The following is a 27799-nucleotide window of genomic DNA, read 5'->3' as shown; positions in this document are numbered from 1 at the left end:
TTTTATGGCACAAAATAGCTGAGATTATGAGAGATAAGAGTGGCTATTTTTATTGGAACAACGATAGAAGGAGGGAAATATCTACAAATCTGGGCCATGGGGTGGTGCTGCTATGAATGGCCAAGTAAATACTGGGGTTTGTGATGAAAGATAGGAAAGCCTATCTCAAGAAGGAAAAAAAAAAAGTGTTACAAGAAAGGAAACATTGGCAAGGAAGAAAAACTTGATCTTTAAAACATGTTATTCTAAACAGACTATATTACTTGTTTTCTTGTTTGATTATCATTGCTAGAACTGGTAATGTTTTTATTGCTCAGTCTATACTTTCTCTTGAACTCAGTGAGTGTGTTTGGGTCTTAATAATTCAGAATATAAAAACTGATGACCTAACATGTTTACAGTTTGTCAGACTATTTAAGCTATTATGAAAGTGATTGCTTTCTCTTTCTCCAACATAAAAATAATCAGAAGCAGAAAGAGAGACATGAATAATAGAGTTTTTTCTGCATTTTATTTCCTTGATTTCTGAAACAAATTTAAACAGAACTAAGAAGATAGGAAAACAATCACATCATATTTAAGTTAAAACTACATATGTCCAAAGGAGAAAAATATACATTATTAAGAGTATCTTGGCTAGCATAGCCAGCTGCCTATCCAATATCCTTTCTTTCCTTCTTGGCTAAAAAAATCCAAATTCTGTTCAGACTAGCAAGGTTTTATAGCTAAGTCACTAATTTTCACATTTTGAATTATGAAGAAAGAAACATACCTACTCAGTTAAAACACTCAATCCTCCCAAGACCCTTAGAAGTTAGGAATGGTCATGTGACACATTTCTGGTTAATGCACTGTCAAGTAGAAACTCTTCTGTGTGGGGCTGCCAGAAAAGCATTTGTTTTCCTTACAAACAGGAACTGACACTGCTGGAATATGCTTTTACTTTCCTCATTTTCCCTTCTTCCATTTTAAAGTACAGACATAGTGCCTGGAGGCAGAGTAGCCATGTTGAGACCACAGGAAAGAAAGTCTTGCCTAGCGTGGTGGCTCACGCCTGTAATCCCAACACTTTGGGGGGCTGAGGGAGGCAGATCATGAGGTCAGGAGATTGAGACCATCCTGGCCAACATGGTGAAAATCCATCTCTACTAAAAATACAAAAATCAGCTGGGCGTGGTGGTGTGTGCCTGTAATCCCAGCTACTCGGGAGGCTGAGGCAGGATAATCCCTTGAACCAGGGAGTCAGAGGTTGCAGTGAGCCGAGATCGCGCCACTGCACTCCAGCCTGGTAACAGAGACTCCATCTCAAACAAAAACAAAAACAAAAGCAAAACAAAACAAAAAGAAAGCCTCATGTTGGAGATGACTCGGGTTGGAGGAAAGAATGGGGATGCCGGGCGCGGTGGCTCACGCCTGTAATCCCAGCACTTTGGGAGGCCGAGGCGGGTGGATCACGAGGTCAGGAGATCGAGACCATCCTGGCTAACACGGTGAAACCCCGTCTCTACTAAAAAAAATACAAAAAAACTAGCCGGGCAAGGTGGCGGGCGCCTGTAGTCCCAGCTACTCGGGAGGCTGAGGCAGGAGAATGGCGTAAACCCGGGAGGCGGAGCTTGCAGTGAGCCAAGATGGCGCCACTGCACTCCAGCCTGGGTGACAAAGTGAGACTCCATCTCAAAAAAAAAAAAAAAAAAAAAAAAGGAATGGGGACGTAGGGTTTTGCGGCTGCTGCACTGACCCTGGAACACATAATTCTGGAAGTCTTGCTCTATGAGAAAAAGAAACTATCTGGATAAGCCACTGTAGTGAGAATGCTGTCATACATAGCTAAACACAATCTTAACATAATAAACTGGAAAAAATCCTTTAATTTATAAAATTCTTAGAGTGTCTAAAATTATGATTGTTTTTGCATCGATGCGGCAAATTTAATTCTCAGGAGACTTTCATTCATCATTGACCAAAAGTAGACATGAATCATACTGCATTTAACAGTTAAGACAAACATACATATGAATATAGCTCTATAAAATATTGTTATATTCCAAATACTAAGTAAAACTAGTAATCTGTAAAGATAAAGTAAATCAACAATATTTATAAAGCACTTAGTATATACTTAGTGGCTATTCAAATAGAATATTACACCTTCCTTTACAGGAAATTTAAATTTATTTCAAGGACTAGAAAATAACAATCCAAAAAGTCAAATGACAGCATACATTTTAATAGAAAAGTTCAAGACAACAGAAGCAGCTTTACAAGAAAATATATAAAGGACAAAACGATTTTGGACTGAATCATTGATTAAAAAGACCAACACATATTGGCAGCTGGGCACAGTGGCTCATGCCTGTAATCCCAGCACTTTGGGAGGCCAAGCAGGTGGATCACAAGGTCAGTTGTTCGAGACCAGTCTGGCCACCATAGTGAAACCCCATCTCTACTGAAAATACAAAAAATTAGCCACGAGTGGTGATGAGTGCTTGTAAACAGAATTCTCTATTTATTTATTTATTTATTTATTTGAGATGGAGTTTCACTCTTGTTGCCCAGGTTGGAGTGCAATGGTGTGATCTAGGCTCACTGCAACATCTGCCTCCCGGGTTCAAGCAATTCTCCTGCCTCAGCCTCCGGTGTAGCTGGGGTTACAGGCGTGTGCCACCAGGCCCGGCTAATTTTGTATTTTTAGTAGAGACAGGGTTTCTCCATGTTGGTCAGGCTGGTCTCAAACTCCCAATCTCAGGTGATCCTCCCACCTTGGCCTCCCAAAGTGCTGAGATTACAGGCGTGAGCTACCATGCCCAGCCCAGAATTCTCTATTTAAACACAATGACAAACATAAACTTCCTTATCAGAATCCCATTGGTATTTTATGGAAAACACAGTACAGTGACTTTCATCAGAATTCATGTAAATATCCTGGATCAGTTTTGCTTGATAAGATTTTGACAGAAAAGTTTACAGTGAATTGAATTAAAATATAATAAGATATAAATTTCCATTCATAGACTTTGAAATATGTAGTTTAGTATAGTTTATAAGTTTATATAGTTTCTTTAAGAAAAAAGCATATGGTATCATTTTCCATAAAAAGGTAATTAGGAGACTTAGAAAATATGATTTTGTGTGTGTGTGTGTGTGTGTGTGTGTGTTTGCAACTCTATGACGTTTTTATTTAAGGGGGGGTTATTTTTGTTGTGACTAGAGAATATAAAATAAGTCACATTACTGACATTGACATATCTTTACATCCTTCAGTGAAGATAATAGTGGATTTGATCTCATTAGGTAAAGAAAGAAAATTATATAAATATGGATCAGTCATCCACATGGTCACAAGCTGTCTACCAGAGACATGTACATTGGTTGGAAGATAAAGCACAAAATTTGTAAATATCTTCAGCCAAACAGATTACAACATTAATTTCTTAATTAATTTCTTAATTGGTATTTCTTAAATGAGTTTGTGCAGAAATAAAATGATGAGATGAGAAGGGTTGGATTGCTGTTCGATGAAAGAGAAAAACAGAATAATCAATCTCCTCACCCTAATAATCAATCAACCCTCACCAATGGCTGTCACCCAACCTCGTGAAATCCACTGGATGCCCATGGAAATAAACCGTGTTTACTTTGTTTTGTTATAATTTGGATAGAGAAATGAGATGTGTAAGAAGTTGAGGGGGGTGGCTGAGAAAATAGAAAAGAAGTAAGAAACATTATCTATTCCCAAGAGGTCTGGGGGTCTGGGTTTGTGTTAGGACAATTACATTTACTAAGTGACTTTAGATCAATTAACTAAATTGTCTATAAGTCCTCTCATTTGTTGAATAAGAGAAACTATCTGTAATACCCACTTTCTGCTGGGTTCGTGACAATAGAATAAAACCAAAAACATTCTGTTTTGTATTACTTTTAGTTTAAATAGCCAATGCCACTTTACCCACACATTGTCCCATCAATTCTTCCAGGGCTACACTATACAAGTTGTTTAGTAGTCAGATTTTGACCGAATTTACTCAACAAAAGTTATAATCAGAATTATTCTGTAGCTAATTCAAATGCTTTTTGTGTATAGGCAGAGTTTTAAAAAATCATAATTTTTATTAAGTACTTTGACCTTAACAATAACAAAAATTAAATTCATTCAAATAATTATATCCCATTTAAATATACACTGTACCCACTAAAACTGCTCATTCAATCTTTAGATAATGAAATCTCCCAGGTAACAGTGCAATGTGTGGTTAAAAATGAATCTTGAACAATGCTATTATCATCTTGTCCAGATTGGCCAATTTGTCTCAACCCCAGTCTGGAGAGGTCTTATTGGAGGATAAAATGCCTTTGCCAATTCAGTTCTTTATTCAATACAAGTGCAGTGGTTGAGATTTTGTGGTGAATTACCCTGAACACCTGGCCAAACAGAATTGAAAAAAGACTACAATTGACTCAGTACAGGTCATCAGACACCAGTATTATGAAAAATAATATCATATGGCCATCTAAATTCTATTTGTTGATAGCAACACTAGTCTCCACTGCCGCAAACCTCTCTTCATATTTCCCCCTCCACCTCTCTCCCTCCTGTCTCCTTCCATCCCTCTTTCATTTCTTTTTTCTCCCTCCTACCCCTTTTTCCTGCTTGCCTTCCTCTCTTCCTTCCTTTTTCTCCCTTTCCTCCTCCTTCCTTCCCTTCCTTTCCTCCCTTCTTTGTTTTCTCTTTCCTTTCCTTAAGGGTCAGATTTAATAATCACTCTCAGAGCAAAACCCAGGACATATTTTTCCCTTCATTTGATAGATTACGTCAACAAAGAAAACTGCTAATTATTGTCAAATATTGTTGTTTCAGAGCAATTTTACTTAAACGTGATGAAATAGAAAAAAGCATTTTTTAATCAGATTTCTCTGACACTAAGCTATAAAGTACAAATCATCCACTGCTATTGATTCACAATTCTAGAAATTAAACTTTGAACTTCATGTGTGTTTTACTTCTAAAGGCTTAATTTGCATATTTCACATCTCTATTCTTCTAAAAGGTAATGGTATGTTTTCTACTGTCTACAATGAAGCAGATTTGCTTAATTTTTTTAAATGGCTGTATTCTTAAAATTTAAAAAAATTAAAGTTGTAATTATAGCTTCCATTTTTTACTGAATATAATTCACTTAGTAAAAATTATTTTTATTTCAACGTGGGAGCAGCTCACCATTTTCTAAAATAATACTTTAATCAAGCAATACATACTAAAGGAGACCATAAGTTTTTCACCAAATATGTTTTCTGAGTTCAAAGTCTAAAGCTAGTAAAAGGCTAGCTTACTTGAATGTCATGTCCTTATACCCTTTCTGTGGCAAATATTTCAATTACTGTGTGTCTAAGGTTTGGTCTGAATCTCATAACTAACTTCGCCTTGAATCATAAAATGTCTTATTGCATTATCTTATCTAACTTCTGATGCTTTGGAATTATAAATTATAATCCTCACATTCCAATCTGTTCAATATGAAGTTTCCTTATCACATTGCATTCACATTATCCTTCAAGCTATCTACATTTACTGAGAACTAATTTTTGTACGTGTCATAATCAAACAAATTTATATTTGAGGTATTGGTATATGGATGGTCTTTATTTCAGGTCTACATGTTGCAAAGTTGAGTAGATGACCCTGTTGCTTTAGATCAGCTGTATCCAATCTTTTGGCTTCCCTGGGCCACATTGGAAGAATTGTCCTGGGCCACACATAAAATACACTAACACTAATGACAACTGATGAGTGAAAAAAAAAAAATCACAAAAAGTAATTCATGTTTTAAGTTTACAAATTTGTGTTGGGTCACATTCAAAGCCATCCTGGGCCACATGTGACTCACAGGCCATGAGTTGAACAAGCTTGCTTTAGAACATAATAATTACCTCCTACAAATCTCCTTTATTTGCTCTGTCCTCCAACTTATTCCACATGTTCTTGACTGAGTTCAGTGGACAATTATTGTTCAGTGGTTGGTCAGAACCTTTTCCTTGTCTATTGTCAACAGACCCCAGTTGCTATTCGGGAGAATTGCCTTTCCCTAATTTTGAGACTTTGGGAGGAGAGGGATTTAAATAAAATTTTCTGCTCTCTTCTAGCTCATGTATTAACATGTGACCCAAGCAAGGTGAACTGGATTCTCTTTTAAGACTTTAAAATTTGAACAGAGTTACACACAGGATGGAGAAAAGAGAGTATCACAAACAGACTGGAATACTTCTTGCTAGCCGCATGCCCAGAAAGGCATGCTCAGATTCTTTTTCCTTTTGTAAGTTTTGTTCCATTGCCTTTGTGCTAATTACAGCACATTTACTTTCTGCCTGATTTAATCAGAGAATGATTTCTGTTGCTTGCATCCAGAGAGCTCTAATTGATAGGCAACTAAACTATATTTGATGATTTTATTTTCCTGTTTACAATCCTTTCAGGGTTGCCACTGCCTGTAGGCCATCATCAAAATTCCTCAGTCTGGCAACAAAGGATTCCCATTATTTAGCCCCAGTCCTCTCTATTCAACCTCATCAATTTCTTCTCATCATATACCCTTAACTTCAGCCATATGGAATCACAATTCCTATGACATACTCTGTTTTTTTCCACCTCAGTGAAAAGCACAGTCTGCTCCCTCTGCCTGGATTGTCCTTCTCGTTTTATCTAGCTAGGTAATTCCAACTCATTCTTTAATGCTTGGCTTAAGTTTTATCTTCTTCAGGAATATCTCAATAGCATCTGTTCTCTCTCCTGGCTTAGTTTTCCCCGAAGAAAGCCCCAACAGCATCACTCACACAATATCAAAGAAGTTGAAAACTATGAGGTTTAAGGGAGAGGACTCTGGAACCAAACTGCTTGAGTTCATATCTCATCATTGTCTCTTTCTTCCTTGATCTCAGTCAGGTTATTATCCTTACTGTGCCTCTGTATTTACCTCACAGTGATGTTGTAAGCATTAAATAATTCACATGAAGTACTTAGATCAATGACTAGCATATCATTAGTGCTAAGTATGTGTTAGCTATTATCCCAAAATTTATCTCTATCATAGTGTTATTATTTTCTTCCTTCAACCTCTTTTACCTGCACATTCTATGTTGTACAACTTTATATTTCCCAGGTACTTAGTGGCAGCTCAATAGAAGTTGGTTAAAATAATAAAAATGGATAGGTGTTAGTAAAGTTTTTTTTCAGTTTATAAAGCCCTTTTCGAATTTTGCCTAATTTTTCACACATCAAACATTAATGTTGAGATTGCTTTATTTAAAACTTTACATAAAATTGATATTGATTTCCTGAAATTATAATAAAATCTTCCCCACACTTACTTCTCCTTCTTATTTCCCCTCTCACAGATATTTGTTTAATGATTATTTACGGCCATTTTACTGACAATTTGGTGATTGAGGCAATAAAAGCCAAGAACTGACAATGTCTTTATTAATTATTTTTTAATATAAGCGGAAGAGACAGGCAAAGCATCCCACTATTCAGCAAGCAAGAGAAGGGAGATTAGATTTTTTATAAATATATATACATTATATATCATTATATATAATATGCTATATATAATATTTTAAAAATATTTTTATACTATATATAATTTATAAATCCTATATTTTTGTGTCTCAGAAATGGCTTTTGATTTTTTCCCCTACATTATTATTATTTTTTTTCTGAGACGGAGTCTCATTCTGCCGCACAGGCTGGAGTACAATGGCGCAATCTCGGCTCAATGGAACCTCTCTGGTCAAGGATTCAAGTGATTCTCCTGCCTCAGCCTCCCTAGTAGCTGGGATTATAGGCATGTGCCACCACACCAGCTAATTTTTTTATTTGCAGTAGAGATGTGGTTTTGCCATGTTGACCATGCTGGTCTCAAACTCCTGACCTCAAGTGATCCATCTGCCTCAGCCTCCCAAAGCGCTGGGACTGCAGGTGTGAAAAATTGCACCTGGCCCTCTACGTTAGTTTTTGACCTATATTTAAAGACAATCTCTGCGAGGCGGCATCAAATTAGTAGTCCTTTCTGAAAAGGACAAATTTATTTAGAGAACTCTGGAGACTACTGAGCACATCAATGGCTTCCCTAAATGCATGACCCGCAAACCTGTCACAAGGAAGTGTGGACTTTCTCTCCCAATCTATTATTAGGTAACTTCTGCAGGAAGCTATAATGTCAATGGTAGAGTAGGGTACAGAAGTGGAAACAAGCTCTCATTTCCATATAGTATTATGATGCGATATACAGTTTGCATAATATAAATGCCATCATTGGTTAGATTTCTAGAGTTCGTGGTGGAACCAAATATAATTACTAACATTTGTTCAATACTAGCAGTAAGCAGTAAGCAAGGCAAAGTGGGAAGCATTTTTCATGTACCAACAAACTTAATTCTGTTAACAAACTGCAAGGCAGATAGTACAACTATCCATTTTATAGATAGATAAACTTGGACTCAGGGAGGCTGAATAACTTACTCAAGGTCACACAGCTTGGGAGCCCAGCTTTGAACCCAAACAATCTAACTTCAAAACCTGGGCTTTAAATGTTATAAAATATTGTTTCCTTTGGTAAATAAAAGTCCTGGGAGTATTATATAACTCAATATGATATTGTGAAAGAACATACTTCTTGTTTCTGTATGTATTGGTACATAGCAACTATAAAATGCTCAGCATAGTGTCTGACATAGACTACATCTACATCTACATACAAATCACTAAATAGTAATTGCAGTTACAGTTATTACTGCAGCAATAGTATGTATTACTTGTAGTATATGTATTACTTGATACATGTACTGCCTGCAGTATATGTATCAAGTAATAACACTGGCTTAGGAATCAAACGGACTTGGATTTGAATCCTTGTTCTGCTACTTACTGGGAATTTGATATCTATGAGCCTCAGTTACGTTTTCTGAAAAATGTGGCTATAATTACTTTTTATAAAGCAAAAGTAAAACAAATTTTCATGTACATATATGTGGTATTTACATATATTTATATACATCCATATCCATAACTATATTGTGAATGTGAATGTGTATTCTGTGTGCTCTGTACTCAGAATAGGAAACCAAGATCCCGAGATGGCTTGACCACAGTCATCATTTGCAAATGGCACTGAATTCAGGTCTTCTGTATTCAAGCCCAAGGCCTTTAAATGCAGGTTGTTTACTATCAAATTACTTTATTCCTACTGAATTGCTGAAATTTATTTTACAAAGAAATTCCCCTTACTCTGTCTGCCTCACTTCTTGTTTTTTCAAACGGTAGTACTTTAATACCTAAATACCTTCAGCACAACTTCCTATTTCTTTAGAAAGACTTGAAAGCTGTTACAAGTGAAAAAACTTTAATGTATAACAATTCCAAAATTATTTTTCTTAACCATTCACATATATAAAAGATGTATAGTATATTTGATCTAGTTACGTAAACCATATTTACATAAATATATTCTAATGCTTCTAGTTGATGTCATAATTTTATCAAATAGATTACACTGAGGCTGAAAAATGAACTATTTGTATTAAAAACATGTTCATTTGAACATGGCATTGTGTAAATGCCAACATTAAGATCTAGGGTATTTTAAAATATCTTATGTTTTGTTACTTTTCTCTTTTTAATTTATATCTCTTTTTCAATAATCCTTATCACTGGAGGAGGAAAACTGGCACAGACAACTTAGAAGAGAAGATAATAATCAATTTCCAGACTATTATATTTGACTCTGCAATATGTTGGGCTACATAGTGCCAAAACAAACAGTTTAAATGTAAATAGCTCCATTGAGTGATTTATTTGGTATAAAACAGATTTTTAAAATACCAGGTTGTTTAGTAAATTTAACTCAGCCAACTATTCTTGTAAGGTTTCTGCTTTTTTTGTATATTTCCTTTTTAATGTATGGCTACTTTTGTTAATTGCATTAATTTATATCCTTGATTATACTTAGGCTGAACAGTGAGAGTAATGTGTGTTTGCTGAGAGAGAAACAGTTGCCTAAGAACTGGTGGGAAATGGTTTAGGAGAGTAAAGTGATGGGTGGAAAATCTTCATTTTAAAGAAAAACTTCTGCCAACTTTTATCATTTTTTTCTCATACCTTCTGCTTGATGATCATCTCGTTGATATCCTCAAGGTCACCCACCATCACCCTCTGTGATTTTATAACTCGACCAAGCAGAGAAAGCCAGTCGGTAAGTTCTGTCCAAGCCCGGTTGAAATCTGCCAGAGCAGGTACCTCCAACATCAAGGAAGATGGCATTTCTAGTTTGGAGATGGCAGTTTCCTTAGTAACCACAGGTTGTGTCACCAGAGTAACAGTCTGACTAGGAGCTAAAATATTTTGGGTTTTTTGCAAAAAGGAAAAAAGAAGAAAAAGAAAAATTAGAAACACAAGCTAAAGAGCCAATTCCAATAACAATAAGTCAAATTTAATTGAAGAGTAACAATTTGAGCCAAACTCTTATTCATGACATTCTATATCTTTTTCTAACAATGTGGACACTTTGTTCAGCAATACATGGTAGAAAATTAAAAGATTCAATCTTTTCATTAATATACATTTAACAATTTTTTTAAAAAATGATTTTGCTCATTCTCGTGCCTGGACAAGTAATTTAAGTTAAATAAGTCTTCTCAATAACAATAATATACATTGCGGAAGTGGTGAAGAAAACAAAAGTTTTCAGACCTTGCCAGGGGAATACATTTTACTTATTTTTTTTCATTCAAGGGAAAAAAAAGGCAAAACAAGATGGGATAAGATGTTCTTTCTGACTTAAAATTCCCTTGAACAGGAAGTAAATTAATTCAGAGCTGGACCCTAGGGAAATCAAAGTCAATGAAATGTTCCTGTCTTAGCTCTGTATTTTATACTGGGAGCAGTTTATCATTTTTTTTTTCTTTTTATTTCAAATTGTTAGTAAACTGGCTAGCAGCGAAGAAAAACCGAGATACAATATTTTCTTAAAAATGAGAGCTAGTTCTTCTATTTAGACATGAAACACTGTTTCAAAGTCATTAAATAAATTGTAATATGAATAGTGTTGGACACTGTAGAGCAAGTCAGCCTATGATAATGGTTAAGATGTATAGTACTAGAATCAGAATGCTTGGTAGACAATCCTACTCTCTGCCTTAGGAACTCTGGGACCTTGGTTAAGCCACATAACCTCTCTAAGTTTCAGCTGTAACATTTGTTCAACACTAGCAGTAAGCAAGGCAAAGTGGGAAGCATTTTTCATATATTTACCTTAAAAGAGGAATAATAATAGGGTAAATGTCATAAGGGCAGTTGTGTAGATTCAATGAGTAGTACAAGCAACACATGTATGACAATGCCAGAAACAACAGCATAATCATCATCACAATAATATTATTACAGCACCTGACACTATAGTAGGTAATCAATAATGTTAGGTATTAATGTTTTTATAAACATTTGGCTAGTAAGAAACACAGTGATGAACAACTGTGGTGAAAAACTGGAGATAAGGCCCCAAAATGTGAAATACTTCGGGAGTAGTCAGTCAAAGGTCTCTGTGTGGCCCTATATTGATTGAAAAGAGCTGAACTTGCTGGTGTGAATTCATACTAAATACCAACACACAGCTGGGTTATCAGAGGTGAGTGGCGAGGGGAAGGAATGCCTAATCAAGTTTATAGACAATGAACTCAGGAGCATAATATAACCAGAAGATTGGTGGCAAAATTATTGGACTATGTAGTTCGGAATAAAAGGTTTCAAGGAAAGCTGCAAAAGACATCTCAACAGGAGACTCAGAGGCATGGACAACTAGTGAACTATTCTAAGAACACTAAAAAAAAATGAGACATTGAATTTTCATTCTGAGGTAGCCATTCATTAATTTTTATGGCCATGTAACTGTGTTTTTAAGGTTGTTTCCTCATTAGAGAAGAAGATGAGTAGAATGGAAGAATGTTTCTTGTCTTTCAAGCTTCTCAGGGACACTAACAGTTTTCTGTGAATGAAGGAACTAATATTGATCAATGCAGACAGAAAAAAATAGTGTTTTAAGTATCAGAATAAAGAAATTTATGTCAAGAAATAATGATTCAAAGGCAGTAACACTGAGGTGATAAAGAAAAAATTTTGTTTCTCAAAGCTATCTGACTACTCTGAGGCTCTTTCTATAAAGAATTAAATGTAATGTAAAGAAGGAATAGCGTTTTGTGTCACAGTCCAGGAGAAGAAATCATGGAAGCAAACAAGATCTAGAAATCTTAAAAGGGATTCCAGGAAAGGAGCTAAATATCCAGAAAGGATGCATGTGTGAGGATGAAAAGAGAGCTAAATTAAAATATCACTGTAGGAACTAACTGCAGAACACCAGGCTGACTGGCAAATGTGGATGGAGTGTTCCTAAAATAGATACACAATGTATACGGAGGCAATATACAGCAGTTTAGGAGGATTTCAAGCTTATGGGAAGTGTCAGAAAATGCTTTTTTAAAAAGTGACTTATTGAAAATTTGACCCTCAAATGAGAGCAGAAACAAGAGATTTTTTTTTTTTTTTTTCTCCAGACTTACTTCTGACCATGAAAGAAGTACCTAATGAGGTGGAAATGATCATGTCACACTAAATTTCAATAGAGTGGAGGATGAGGAAGTAGAAAATTATCAGACTTCAACAAGCAGACCACTGTTTCCTGAAAAGCACGTCTGGAAAAAGACAGAAAAGAAGAAGGAAAGAAGGAAGGAAGTCAGGAAGTCAGGGAGGGAGGGAGGAAACAAGGAGGAAGGGAGGGTGTGAGGGAATCAATTGAAAAGCAAGGCAAGACAAGGCAGGAAGGCAGGAAGGCAGGAAGGAAGGAAGGAAGGAAGGAAGTCAGGAAGTCAGGAAGTCAAGCAGTCTGGGAAGGAAAGAGGAAGGAAGAGAGGGAGGGAGTCTATTGAAAAGCAAGACCAGGGCCTGAGACTCAAAAAGGGAGGATGGTTCATGATGACTAAATATGCCACTGGGATAATAAATTAGCAGACACATATTCAGAGGACGATGGAGAGGTCTAGCAATGCAGCCATCTCTGCACCAGTCATGGGCAGATAATCTCATCTATAGACCCATCAGGCCAGTATTTCTGGTCTCCTCTTCTCCAGCATTTACCACCTGAAGAACATCTGTACACAGCTGGGAAAGGGAGGGGAAACCGTATCAGACTTTTTTACTGCTCTATCTCTTGCATCTTGCACATGTCCTGGAGTATAGGAGGTGCTCAATTGATTCCTTTTGAATCTAAAAAAAAAAATCAATGTGCAGTAAGCTCTTTAGCGAACTTAGAGGTCTTCTACATACAATGAGTACCAAAATTTAACAACCTCCCATTAGACTGGAAGAATGGAGGCTAGAACACAAAACCTGCCTAGGTTTTTACCAGTTAGGTGATTTTAGCTATTTTCACAAGAAGAAGATAAAGGAGGAAGACCCACTGCTTGGGGCAGACAATGAAAGATCAAATATTAAAGAGAGAAAATATAGCCAGTCAATTTATTTGCCCCCAACCCCACACACATACATTTTTTTCTATCGAAGGGAGAAAAGCAGGAAATTGCTCTGAATCAGAAAGCAGGGTGTAGAATATTTAGGCTTTCTAGGACCAGATTGCTGTATTTGAATCCTTGCTCTATTTTTTTTTGTAGCTGTGTAACTATAGTCAGATGACTTAACCTCTCTGAATCTCCATTTACTCCTCCGTAAAATGGCGATTATAACAGTACTTCCTTCATAGACAATTGGCCTTACTATTTCCTAAATAGACAGTCTTGGGAAAGTAATGTTCACTGACATTGGAGGCATCTTGAGCCAAGAAATTATACTGTGCCTGCTACACTGAACATCTTGACCCTCAAGAGTTTTCACTTGTGTAACTATGAAAACAGTACCCATCTAATGGAATTGTGTTACGGATTTTATGACATGATACATGTAAGTCACCTCCTAGGATTGTTTTGACTGTAAGTACACTATGTGGACTTTTTTCTTCCTCTTTTCCGTGTGTTTCTCACACAATGGTTATTGGCTTCTCATGTTCTACATTCGTATGGGATTTTATGCTCTGTACTCTGAACCATACTTGATACTCCAGCCTTACTTCTCTCCATTCTTTCCAGGCTCCTCCACACCCATGTGTATTCTGCATTCTCTCATGAGTACAGGCCATTTCAAACCTTGTGCCCTTTCATATGCTTTCCATACTTCTTGAAAACTTTTCTCTCCTGTTTCCAGACAAAAATCTCATTTTCTCTTTAAATGCCAACTCTAGATTTCTATGTTTTGGGGAGGATCAGAATAAGAAGTGTGTAACTAAAATATCTCTATGAGGAACAGAATTATACCTTTCTTGTGGGTCCTAAACACTTTTTAGTCTTTAGCATTTTCTTACTTAAATCTAGTTATCACTAGGAAAGACAAAATCTTGCACCACTATTAGGTTTTAGAGGATTTTGAAAGTGTCTAGAGGATAGCCGATAGTAGTTGAGAGTTGTTTTCTAAAGTCAGAAACTTTGGGTCTCAAGGAATATACTTTAAAACATAAAGTAGCAAGAGGCTAATCTTCATAGACCTCTCACACATTAGAGCCAATTCTGTTCAGAAAAAATTACTTAAAATATTTTATGTTTTCTAAAAAGACTTGCCTCTAGGTTCATGCATGCATATATTTTTTCATTTTTTAATCAAAGTGTTTCAAAGGAGAAGTTCTGAGGTTCTGAAAAAAATTATCTTTTTTTTTTTTTTTTTTTTTTTTGAGATGGAGTATTGCTCTGTTGCCAGGCTGGAGTGCAGTGGTGTGATCTCAGCTCACTGCAACCTCTGCCTCATGGGTTCAAGCGATTCCCCTGCCTCAGCCTCCCGAGTATCTGGGACTGCAGGCATTTTCCACCATGCCCGGCTAATTTTTTGTATTTTAGTAGAGATGGAGTTTCACCATGTTGACTAGGATGGATTCAATCTCCTGACCTCATGATCCGCCCGCCTCGGCCTCCCAAAATGCTAGTATTATAGGCATGAGCCACCGCGCCTGGCCTATTTATCTTATTTTATTACACATATCACATTGATTCTTATTGCACTTTCAGATGCCTTTACCTCTATCTAACACATATGAGGTTCTTTCTTTTCCATCATGTCATAGTATTAGAAATATATGCAAATCACCCTTTTCAGTGAAGTGTAGGCTGGTCAGATCTGTTACTGGTTTCACAGAGTCTGAGTAACCTGTTCATAGTTCTAAGGGTCAGGCAGGGTCATATTGTTGTGCCAAGGATATTTCCTGTTAACTCTACATTTTAAAAGACTGAAAGAGGATTTGTTTTGCTAAGAGCGCCTGAACCCATAATCTAGAATGGGTAAAGAGTTAGGATATATAAACTATTACACAGAATTTTCAATGATGTTCTGGGCTGGGTCTCCAGTTGTCATCCCTAAGGAGCATGGAAAATGGCTTCCCTTCCAGCTGGCGGAAATCCTTTCCTCTGTACCCTATTTAACCTTAACCCCAAGTCTGATCATGCCTGGGGGTTCACCCCTTGCCTTATGCCCCTATTTTGGGTTACAAGAAGCTGGCTCTGGGATTCGCTGGCTCATATATCAGCCTCTCTAACCATCTCAGAGACTAAGGGTATTCTTCTCAAGTCCACCAGAGGAATTGTCCTTTCCTGCCTAGGGTCCTTACTGAGAATAGTCTTTCTGATGTTATGCTATGAAAGGTTCCTCCAGTAACAGATTTGGGTGGGTCTTGTTTGTTTTTTTGCTAAATTACCTTATGCCAGAAACCAGATGTATTACAATGTACAAAATTAAACTGTATATCTGGGTAGACAGATAGATACACACATTGTATGCATGTGTGTGTGGGTGTGGGTGTGTGTAAAGAGAGACAGAGACAGAGCAAGAGAGAGAAAGGGCATCTGAATAGTCTGAGGACATACTATGTAACATAATACCTTTCTCATGTATTCATTAGAAAATTAAAATGACTCTACTAAAACTGTGATTTTCCCTCCATAAGCAGACAGAAAATCAAGCTCAAAATAGCTGAAATGAATTGAGTTTGGTACACCAGAATGGTAGCATGAATAACGGTAGGTGTAATATACTATTGCAAACCACAGCTTTGCTCTGAGTATTTTGTTAATTAAAAGGTGTTGGCTTTAGGAAGGAACTCTTATTTTTTTCAAGTGTTTGAAGAACATTTCTCTAGTCTGAAAATTTAATTGGTTTCAGGAGTACATGATTAGTCAGACTAACAGCTTTACTTAGAGCTTTAAAGGGGCTACTAAATCTTTTAAAACACACACACAATGTGTTTGGCATATTTCCTTTGAAGTATTCACACGTGGTTTTCCTGTAATTCACAGGTCTCCTTTGGTTGATAAGAAAGCAAGAAGCACATACTCTATTTCTAGCTTTATTGAATGTGGGTAACTTTTTTTGTTTGATTTATTTTTATATTTGAAAAATCACTCAACTTACAAAATAAGTTATTGGACTCACATTAACAATTCTATGAGGGAATATCTAAAAAGTGCTGTTAAATATTCCCTTCCTCCTTATCATTCCATTTCAACAGAGGACAGCAACGTTATATGTGCTCAAATTGCATTACTATTTAATACTATGGGGAATAGGAAAGATTGTTAGCAACTTCCATTTACTAGTAGATAAAATAACTCTCCTCCATGTAAGCAACATTGGAGAATATTTTCTTTTTGAATATTTGAAAGGATGGCATGTGGATTAATGAATTACTTAAGAGTTCAAGAGAACTTCTTAAGAAAATTTGAAGTTATGTCTAGATTCAGAGAAAGAACAATCTACTGTGTAGGTAAGGAAGAATTTCACATCTTTACAGTCTGCACGTACAAGTTGGAAAATTAGAAACCAACACTATGAACACATAAACACTTATTTTTGTCTGCATTCTTTTCTGTCACTCTAAAGAGTAAATAAAATATATGACACATCTATTATCAATAATTCTCATTTTAGAAAAATAAATGCTTGCACTCTATATAGGCAAGGCCAGAGTACCGAACTCAAGGTTTCATGATTACCATTTGTATTTCTGGATTTCAGAAAAAAAAATGCTAAGTTTGGGAGCCATGGATTTTAAAAGTTTAATGGTGCTATTCGCTTACATTTTAATAGATTATTTCTTGCTATTAAAAATATGATCCAAATAAATATTTGCTACTATTTATAAGTAAGATAAATTACCACCAACACTGCCATCACCCCCATCATTTACTCAGTGATTCTTATGTGCCAGGCAAGGTTCTTCGTAAACCCTCTTTTATTTCACCTTTAACGAACAATCTTCAGGGTAGGTATTATCATCTCCCTTTTACCAAGGTAATGAAACTTGTTCAGGATCTCACATTAACAAGTGATGTTTCCAAGACAATGTGCTTAACCACTGCACATATTTCTAAGAATCATAGGACATCAGGCATCTTTCTTACATGTCTCATTCAATATGCAATAATTGTTAATCACTGAAATACTTCTGATTCTAAGAGCTATAGCTTATAATATATGGTACCCGTGAAATATATCTAATATCCATTTTAATTTGGGAGAGAAGATTATTTGATATAGCTATAAAAATATGGATTGTAACAATCAAGCGCATCCAGTATCCACTCACAACTTAAATACTACCCTTGAGAAATATCTCCAACCTGACTTTAAACATATATCTTTCCTTCACTAATTTGAATAGAGAAATAATCATTGTCTTTTCCTGTTTTAGTTTGCATCATTTAAGTGCCCTTCTATAACTAACATTATATGAATTAATCTACATGCACTCAGTGAAAAGCAGGGTTTCTCAATCTCAGCACTATTAACAGTTTGTCCCAGATAATTCTTTGTCGTGAGTGGCTGTCCTGTGCATTGTAGGATCTGAATTGCTTGTCAGTATCCCTGGCCAGAGCTCCCTCCTAGATGTACAACCAAAAATGTCTCCTGACATTACCAAATTCCTCCTGAGGAAAGAAAAATTGCTTATGGTTGAGAATGTCTCAATTAAAAGAATTTTCCATCTCTCCATATCCACTCACCTCTCATATAGCTGCTTAGAATTTGTGCTGGACATCATTTATGCCTATCCAAGTTTGTTTTCTCTCATTTCTCAGAAGTAGAAATTAAGAGAAGTTGTTAAGGGCTTCTCTTTCCCACATGATACTGGGCAGGCACTGAAGAAACACTAAACAACAAACTTATGGCCGCCAATGAATAATAAACAATATGACACAGGAAGTGTCTTAATGACAAAAATGACAGCATCTCTGCCAGAGAGTAAATGTCCACAGATTCTCTTCTTGCATCTACACTTTTGTCAAGAGATATTCCAGATTCTCCCATCAAGAGCTGTAGTCTATTTCTCCACACCTTGAATATGGATTGGTCAAGTCACTTGTTTCGGCTAATGAGGTGTCAGCAAACATGACGTAAGCAGAGGTTTAAAAATGTTTGGGTGTTGGGCTATGCTTGGAACCCTTCCACCACTATGGAACTATGCTAGCCTGATGAATAATTACAGTCAAGTGATCCTGTCACCCACACTGTCTCAACTTATAACCAAAAAGTTATACCAGACATTTGAATGCCACATGTGGTCATCAACTACCAGTTGACCATGAGTGCATGAATGAGCACAGCTGAGTCTAGCAAAAGAATTACCTTGATGAACCAAACCCCAAGCAGAATCAAGAATCATGAGCTAAAAAAAATAATGATTCTTATTTTAAGTCTCTACATTTGGGGTAGCTTGTTACACAGCAACAGATAGCTGATACAGCATCCATTTTAACCTATTAAACACTTGTACGCAAAACACGATTTAAAATTCCCTTCCCATTACCACAGAAATTAAAAGAAAAATGCTTATCCAGCAGAGAGAACGCAGCTGGGAAAGAGAGAGTCTTTAAGTTAAAATGTGGAATGGAATTCCACAGAGAATGGAAGATTCACATAGTCAGTCTATAAGGCCAATAAATCAGGCAGCCAGCATTTGATAGGATATTTGAAGAAAGTAACAGTTTTAGCAGAAATTCACTATTAGTGCACGAAGAGCTTTGTATGTGAAAAAAGTAGAGTATGTAATAATAAGAGCCAAGGAGTAGGCAGCCCAGTGCAGAAGACGAGGGAAGAAAAAGCCAGATGAAACCATAATAAAGACCATGCTATTGATGAAGGGTGGTCATCAATTGCAAAACTGATATCGGAATAAAATCCATATAACCATTTGAGTATAACCAGCTAGAGAACATTGTGTAGTTCTTATTATAGAAAATACACTGCTATTCTACCAAAATTCTGAGCACCTTAAAAAATTCCTGAATTAAATCATTTATTCTGATTTAGGTTTGTTTATTCAATTTTTTAAAATAGAGCTCCTCCTACCTGAATGTTAGAGATGAGACTCTGCAGTGAAACCTAAGCAAAATGAGGTAAGTAGTGTTTTCTACAGAATTCAGTCTAAATATCTTATTTGTTTGGGAGAGCTACATTTTTACCTTAAGCAGCAAAATAATTAGCAATGTGTTTTGAAAGTTGTTATATAATGAATAAGATCCTCTACCATGTGTCAGGCCCTCACAAGCCTCATCCACCAGAGGAGATGATAAACTATTTGATGTAATTATCAGAATCATCTTTTCCTTCCTCACAAAACCAAAGGTCTAACAAATAACAGAGTCTCAATCAAAATTTGTTGTTGTTTTCACAATTAGAATGAGGTGCAAGTTGCAGTGTACTAAGCAGAGTCCTCGGTGTAATCTCACTCTCTAAATATATATATGCATATGTATATACAGTCTAAATATATATATTTAGAGAGAGACAGGGAAGTTATACAAATTAATATAACAGTGTTATATAACTCTAATTTACAGTTTCCTCAGAGTTTCAATCTAGAACTTCATCAGGGAGAAAAAAGACAGAGGAACCATTAGTGCAATGTAAATGGAACAATATTAAATAGTCTGAAAATGTAGATAGACTCTTTTCTTTTGAATCAATTATAATATATTTGCACAAAATTTGGACAGCATAAAAATGCCGTTTTAGTCATTTTCTCCACTGGTTCTTCACCATACCGCTCTGGTGTGGATAGGGAAAACATGATTACTTTCAATTTATAGAACAGGAAACTAAATTCAGATAAATTAAAATACTTCTTCAAGGTCAACATTTAGTAAATTAGATGAAAGGCTCTGAGCAGTCTGTATTTTAAGAAGAAAGGCTCTGAGGTGAGTAATTAATAAGGAATTCATCAAAAACAATTAACCTGATTTAAAAATGGGCAAGGATTTAAATAGACATTTCTCCAAAGAAAATATATACACAGCCAACAAGCATCTGAAAAGATACTCAACATCATCAATCATCAGGGAAATGCAAATGAAAAATAAAAACCACAATGAGATATTACCTCACAACCATGAAGATGACCATGATCACAAACAGAAAATAACATATGTTGGCAAGGATGTGGAGAAATTGAAACACTTCTACATTGTTGGTGGGAATGTAAAAAGGTGTAGCCACTATGGAGGTTCCTCAAAAAATAAAAATGAAAATAGAATTATCATATAATCTAGCAATCCCATTTCTGGGTGTACAGATGGGCCCCAACTTACTAAGGTCTAACCTGTAATTTTTGGACTTTACAATGGTGTGAAAGCGATATGTACTCATTAAGAAACCATACTTCAAATTTTGAATTTTGATCTTTTCTGGGGCTAGTAATACGCAATATGATACTCTCTTCTAGAAGATATTGGGTTGCAGCAGTAAGCCACATCTTCCATTAAACCACATCATCATGAGGATAAATAATTGATACTCTACAATGTACTGTGTGTTGCCAAATGATTTTGCCCAGATGTAGGTTAATCCACATGTTCTGATCATATTTAAAGTAGGCTAGGCTAAACTATGATGTTTGGTAGGTTAGCTATATTAAATTAATTTTTGACATGATATTTTCAACTTATGGGCTGATTGGGATGTAATCCCAGTGTAAATCAATGAACATCTGTATATCCAAAAGAATTAAAAACAGTATCTAAAAGAGATATTTGCACACTCATATTAATTGTGGCATTATTCACAATAGTCAAAAATTGAAGTAACTAAAAGGTCCATTGGTTAATAAAATGGATTTTAAAATGTAGTATAGGACACAATGGAATATTACTCGGCCACAAAAAAGAAGGAAATCCTTTCATATGCTACAACATAGGTGTACCTTGAAGACATTATGCTAAGTGAAATAAGCCAGTCATAAAATGACAAATATTGCATGCTTCCATTTATATGATGTATCTAAAGTAGTCAAACTCTTTAGAAACAGAAAGTAGAATGGTCGTATTACCAGTGCTGGGGTACAGGGAGCAATGGGAGCTCTTCAATGGGTTTGGAGTTTTGGATTTGAGAGATGAAAACATTCTAGAGATTTGTTGAATAACAATGTGCATATCTCATCTCTGACACCATATCTCATCTCTGACACCATATCTCTGGTCTATATACGTAATAGTTTGTTTTTAATACATAGAAGTAATATGATTTTTTCAGGCATTCAATAATAGAATATTTTTTAAGTTAATTATAGGCCAGGTGCTGTGGCTCATTCCTGTACTCCCAGCACTTTGGGAGGCTGAGGTGGTGGCACACCTGAGGTCAGGAGTTCAAGGCCAACCTGACCATTATGGTGAAACCCCGTCTCTGCCAAAAGTACAAAATTAGCCAGGTGTGGTGGCGCATGCCTGTAATCCCAGTTACTTGGGAGGCGGAGGCAGGAGAATTGCTTGAACCTAGGAGGCAGAGGTTGCAGTGAGCCGAGATCATGCCATTGCACTCTAGCCTGGGAGACAAAGCAAGACTGGGTCTCAAAAAAGAAAAAAAAAAGTTAATTATGTATTGGTATCACATGTTACATAATTCAATTGAATGCTCTAACAAATGACACAAAGTTTGCAGAGGATTGTTGGCATATTTACTGTTGAAGGGCTTATAAAGTAGTTTTATACTCCTTGGTTATATTTGAGTTTCAATTTATCCTCAGAGTTGCTGTTTCTTACATGAAATATGAACACTTCCTGTAACTAAAACACGAATGAGCTTGATAAATTCAAATGCTGAAGTCTTGAACTCTGTCTCCATAATGACCTTGGAAATGTAACTGCTATCTTAAGTTGGTTTGAAGTGACTGTGTTGAGCCAAACTTGGGTTTTAAAGTTCTGGGCCAGTAAACATGTTATGAATTGCAGGTATGGAAAACACACTAACTGAAATAGTGAAAGTAGCTACATCAAAATCAATTTATGTTTTTATTTAACTTGTAGAAAAGCACACTATGCCCAGAAGTGCAATAACTACCAACCATACCAAAGAAAGCAAAATCAAGGGTAGAAAAAAAGGTAACATTTATGTAGGAAAAATTGCTTGTTACAAGCACAAAATTAAAAATTTGGTGTTTGTTTCTTTAAGACATCCCTGCCAAACCATCTCAAATTCTTTTTGAAAGTATGAATGGTAATCATAAATAAAACATATCGTTTCAGTGGTTTTAAATCATGCTATTGAAATAACAATGTTCCTCAGAGCATTAGCGTGACAGTTTTGAAGCACACACTTCCTATTGTCTTGGACTTGAATCTCATTGCCTTAATCCTTTTGATGAATGGGTTTAAAATTAAGACTGTAAAGAGCACATGGAAAAGCTGTGAGCCCACAGTAAATGGTTTCTGAAGTAGAAACATATCCAACTTTGTTTATTCAAAAAGATCTGTGAAGCCGTATTGTTACAGAGTTGCTTCATTCTGAACTTATTTTTGCTGCTTACAAAGGGGAAATCCCATCAAATCAGGGCTAAGATAATTCCTTTTTAAACAATCAGTAAATCATATTTTTTTTTTTGAGACGGAGTCTTGCTCTGTCGCCCGGGCTGGAGTGCAGTGGCCGGATCTCAGCTCACTGCAAGCTCCGCCTCCCGGGTTTACGCCATTCTCCTGCCTCAGCCTCCCGAGTAGCGGGGACTACAGGCGCCCGCCACTTCGCCTGGCTAGTTTTTTGTGTTTTTAGTAGAGACGGGGTTTCACCGTGTTAGCCAGGATGGTCTCGATCTCCTGACCTCGTGATCCGCTCGTCTCGGCCTCCCAAAGTGCTGGGATTACAGGCTTGAGCCACCGCGCCCGGCCAGTAAATCATATTTAAACCTGGTTTACACTAGTACTTTTTCCATGATGGCGTTGTTTTACATAAAATACGTGCTTTCAATCTTGTTAAATTTGTCAGGACTCATTTTGTGGCCTAACATGTGATCTACCCTGAAGAATTGTTTCTTGTGCACTTGATAAGAATGTGTATTCTCCTGCTGTTAGATGAGATGTACTGTATATGTCTGTTAGGTCTATTTGATCTAACGCATAAAGTCCAATGCATTCTTATTGATTTTTTAATGTGGATTTTCTGTCTATTGTTGAATTTGGGGGTAGAAGTCCCCTACTATTCTTGTATTGTAGTTTATCTCTTTCTCTTTATCACTTTATATTTGCTTTATATATTTAGGTACTCTAACGTTGGGTGCATATATATTTACAATTGTTATACTTTCTTGATGAATTGATCCTTTTATCATTATTTAATGACCTCCTTTGTGTCTTTTTAGTTTTTGATTTTAAAGCCTATTTTGTCTGGTAGAAGTATGGCTATCCCCATTCTCTTCTGGTTTCCATTTGCATGGAAACCAAAATATCTTTTTATATCTCTTCTATTTCAGTCAACATGTGTCCTAAAAGGTGAGGTGAGTCTCTTATGGGCAGCATGTAGTTGAGTCTTGTTGTTTTAATCCATTTGGCCACTCTATCTTTAGACTGGTGAATTTAATCCATTTACATTCAAAGTAGTTATTGATAGGTAGGAATTTACTACTGCCATTTAAAAAGTTGTTTTCTAATTGTTTTGTAGATACTTTGTCCTATGTGCCTTTTTTGTTGTCTTCTTTTATGGTTTGACAGTTTTGTTTAACAGTATACTTTGATTCCTTACTTTTTACCTTTTGTATATCTACCATAGCTTTTTGCTCTGCTTTTGCTACTATAGGTTTTCGCTTTTCTTTACATCTTATATAAGGGTATTTTTAAACTGGTAATAACTTAACTTTGATTGCATACAAAACTCTACACGTTTACTTCCCTAATTCACATTTTGTAATTTCAGTGGCACAACCTATATCTTCTCTATAATTTGTCTCTTTTAACCGATTATTATAGCTATAAGCACATTGGAATGTGAGAGTTCTTTTTTGTAGAGATCACACAAATTTTGCATTTTAAAATATTACTTGAAAATACATTTTTCAATAAAGTTATATTTAAGATTCAACTATTCCAAGGTAAAGTTAATTACAAAGTCCAGAATGGAAAATCATGCTATTTTTTTCATTAGTAGAAAAATAATAGTCCTTAAAAATGATGTTTCCTTTTTCCCAAGATACGTAGGTAAGAACTAAAAGTAAAATGTATTTCCTCTACTGTTAAATTACAATCTATATTAATCCATTATTTTCAAACTAAAAGATATGAAGGGAGAAAATTTTTATCAAGTTATATGTTACAAAATCTCTAGCTTATTGCATTAAATTAAACCACATAAAAGAAATAATAAATCTAACTGAAACAACATTAATTCCTATTTAGGGTTTATCAAACTACAGAAAACAGAAAGGAAAGGAATTATACATCTGGAGAAACATAACTACTAAATACTGGTGGAAACTATATATGTGCATAGTTTTGAATTGGCAAAATTATTCCTTTTTGCCCTGTAATATGGTGGAAAGAATGAAAAAAAAGTCGCTAAAGCTCTGTTTCCTACTTTTGTACTAACTCAAAGACATGATTATGCTATACTTAACAACTATTTCTACTTAAAATTTGTTAATCACTGTGATTTTAACACCTAATGTATATTTTCTGTGGAATACAAGAATGTGAACAGAGGCAAACAGCTAGGTAGAAAGACCAATTTCCAAAGAGAAAGCAGGGTCAATTTACTATTGGGGGCCTCATGTTCCTATTCAATCTGACGTAAAAATGGAATTGAAGGGCATATGGATTGAAGTTATCAGAGACTGTATTGCTAAAATGGATAATCTTCCCCTATTGACAATGGGGGCCTGTGGCTACCAAAATTAGGTGATTTGAATAGATAAAACCATAACAAGTTCAGATTCTTTCATGCATCTATTTTCAAAAATGATATTTTGGTGATTAATGAATCAGATTTATTATGATGATAAAAATGAGTAAGTAAATTATTTATAAAAATGTAAGCTATCAAAAACTTAGTTTTCAGTGCCATGAAAATATATGTTATAGTAACTTCTGAAGATCTTCAGGAAGGTTAATTTATACTGTACATTCTAAGCCATAGATGCTACATCTGGTAATGTTAAGTTGGGAAGGGATTTATCTGGGAAAACACCAACATTTATCAACTAAACCAAGGCACAAAAGGTTGAATAGTTTGCCCAAAACCCCCAGACCATAGCCAACGAGAGACCAAATGAAGACTAGATCCCAGGCTTATTAATTCCCAATCCAGTGATCTTTTAACAGTGCCTGGTTTACAATATCATGAGCATGCCTCTGAAATATTAAAAATGTTACATGTCTCTGTATAATAACTTTATATCTAGCATGCATAGGTTGAGAAAAATATCAACTTATTATGAATTCAGTAATATTGTAATATGATTTTCCATTTTATTAATTGCAGTAGCATTTATGTCACTTTAAGAATGTCTACTACATGTTTGTGGGTGATGCATCACTCATTTGATTCACAGACAACACTTGAGGTGGTTGTGGATTTGAGAATTTCTTTCAATGGTCCTGGGAAATTTTACCTATGTCCAGCACACAGGTTGAGAACTTCTATAATGTTGGTCTCTGCCTTACAACATTGCTCTTACCAAATATCTTTAAAAGTCATATTCCTTACTCTTACAGTTGATTTCAGTTTCAGTGTTGCCAAACAATGATATCTCAATCATTTGACAATGGGTTGTGTAATAGATATAAAATATCTAAATTTTCTAAATAGTTTATTATTTTTTTATAAATTAGAACGAACTAAAGGTTGTCAATATAAGAGTACTCCCACATTCCAATGTGCTTTTCTGAGTGAGAGTGCACAGTCAGAACTAGTGTGCTTGAATTTTGCTATTTAACTGCACTCACCTTTACGTATCTGTAGCCCCTAACATGAATATCTTCAGGCAAGTACGTGAATATTGCCAACATCTGTGATGATATCAGTAGTATAGGGATGGGGGGAAAACAAAGGTTGAAAAATGCCATAGGACCATATCCAATACCTGAATTATCTTCCACTTTACTTACAGAAAGTGATTTCCCACTGCTTACCCCAAAAGTACAAATTGTGTCAAACTAGCCAGTCTCTTTATGTAATACCCAATATGCTTTCATTCTTTACAAAATAAATTTATACTTGTTGTTTCTTAGACTTAAGTGTTTTTTGCACCTGTTTCATTCCTTGCTAATCTCTATGATCACACTCTTCTGTGAAGTCTTTGTTGACAATTCTAGCTAACCCATATAGTCCTCTTTCCAAACTCCTATGTTGTTTTCAGTCTTATGTAAAGAGTCTCTGAGTCTTTGATCACATATTTCTTTATATTATTATTATTTGCTATCTCAGTTGTAAAATTCTAGAATTGGAAGTAAATTATGGAAATTCCAATGCTGAACTTTAAAATCTGTCTCCTTTGAGCATTGTAAATCTTAGACCAAAATGCTTTACATATAATTTAGTAGATGTTTAATACTCTCAAGAGGTATGTCTAAGAGTCTTTGCAAATCAAAAAGCAGATTTATATGATCTGACAGGTTTACTTAGGAGTGAAAGGATTCATCCTTGCCCAATAGTTTCCCAGTACATGAAATTAGTACTGGAGGCCTTCCTTACATATTAGAACCATCCAATTACCCAATAGGATAAATGCTATTAAACACATTAGAAATCACTACATATCATGGACCTTTAGAAAACAATTTTCTATCACTTCATATGAATTATTTAAGCTTAGGACAATGTTTTGCCATTTCCTATTTAGATTATGAGAAATGTTGCATCTCATTTTAAAAATTATTTCTTAGTATATCACATCATTCTGATTATCTGCACTAAAGCAAAATCTTCCAAACATAAACGAGTTTTCAAAATATGTTCTACCATTAGAAATTAGCATGATGATTGCATTTTTATTTAATATATTTTCCAAAAGGAAATAATGGGTTCATGAATGAGAAAGCTTTTCTGTTGTGTCTTTGATAATCTGAATTTAGTCTAACAGAATAGCTTTCATTTAAGTATTATTACTGAATAATTACTAACTTAGTAAAGGGTATATACTTACTTCGTAATGAAGCAGGATATTTCCCTGACCCCTTTGTGGGACTCGCAACAGGGATGCCTTATTTACTTAGCCCACCACTCTCAACTCCTCACTGGAGGGAGTGTGCAAGCAAACGAGGTGGGAACTGGAGTGCATGAGCGCTGACGCAGCATCTAGTGGAGATGTCTGTGACCCCTGAAGCCCCAGAGGGTGTGTTACAGTGCTCTGTTAGCTCTGCCATCCACGGACAGCTTAGGTGTTAACAGCTCAGTGGGCCCTTTGTCTTTTCGCACAAGGCA

General features: G+C 35.7%; 1 protein-coding gene across 2 annotated transcripts in view; it reads right to left on the bottom strand.

The window, feature by feature from the left end:
* The window catches only part of DMD (dystrophin), a 2258239-nt gene that overhangs the window by 643759 nt on the left and 1586681 nt on the right, over window positions 1-27799 (bottom strand). For both annotated transcript variants that reach the window (XM_037986581.2, XM_073013821.1), the window contains exon 51: window positions 10148-10380. In XM_037986581.2, coding sequence (XP_037842509.2) covers window positions 10148-10380 — 233 coding nt within the window. The remainder of the gene's footprint in view (window positions 1-10147; window positions 10381-27799) is intronic.

The sequence above is a fragment of the Chlorocebus sabaeus genome, chromosome X (genome assembly GCF_047675955.1).
Source record: "Chlorocebus sabaeus isolate Y175 chromosome X, mChlSab1.0.hap1, whole genome shotgun sequence".
In the NCBI taxonomy this organism is placed as follows: Eukaryota; Metazoa; Chordata; class Mammalia; order Primates; family Cercopithecidae; genus Chlorocebus; species Chlorocebus sabaeus.
Note: the sequence above shows the minus strand (reverse complement) of the source record. Positions and strands in the feature narration are given on the sequence as shown.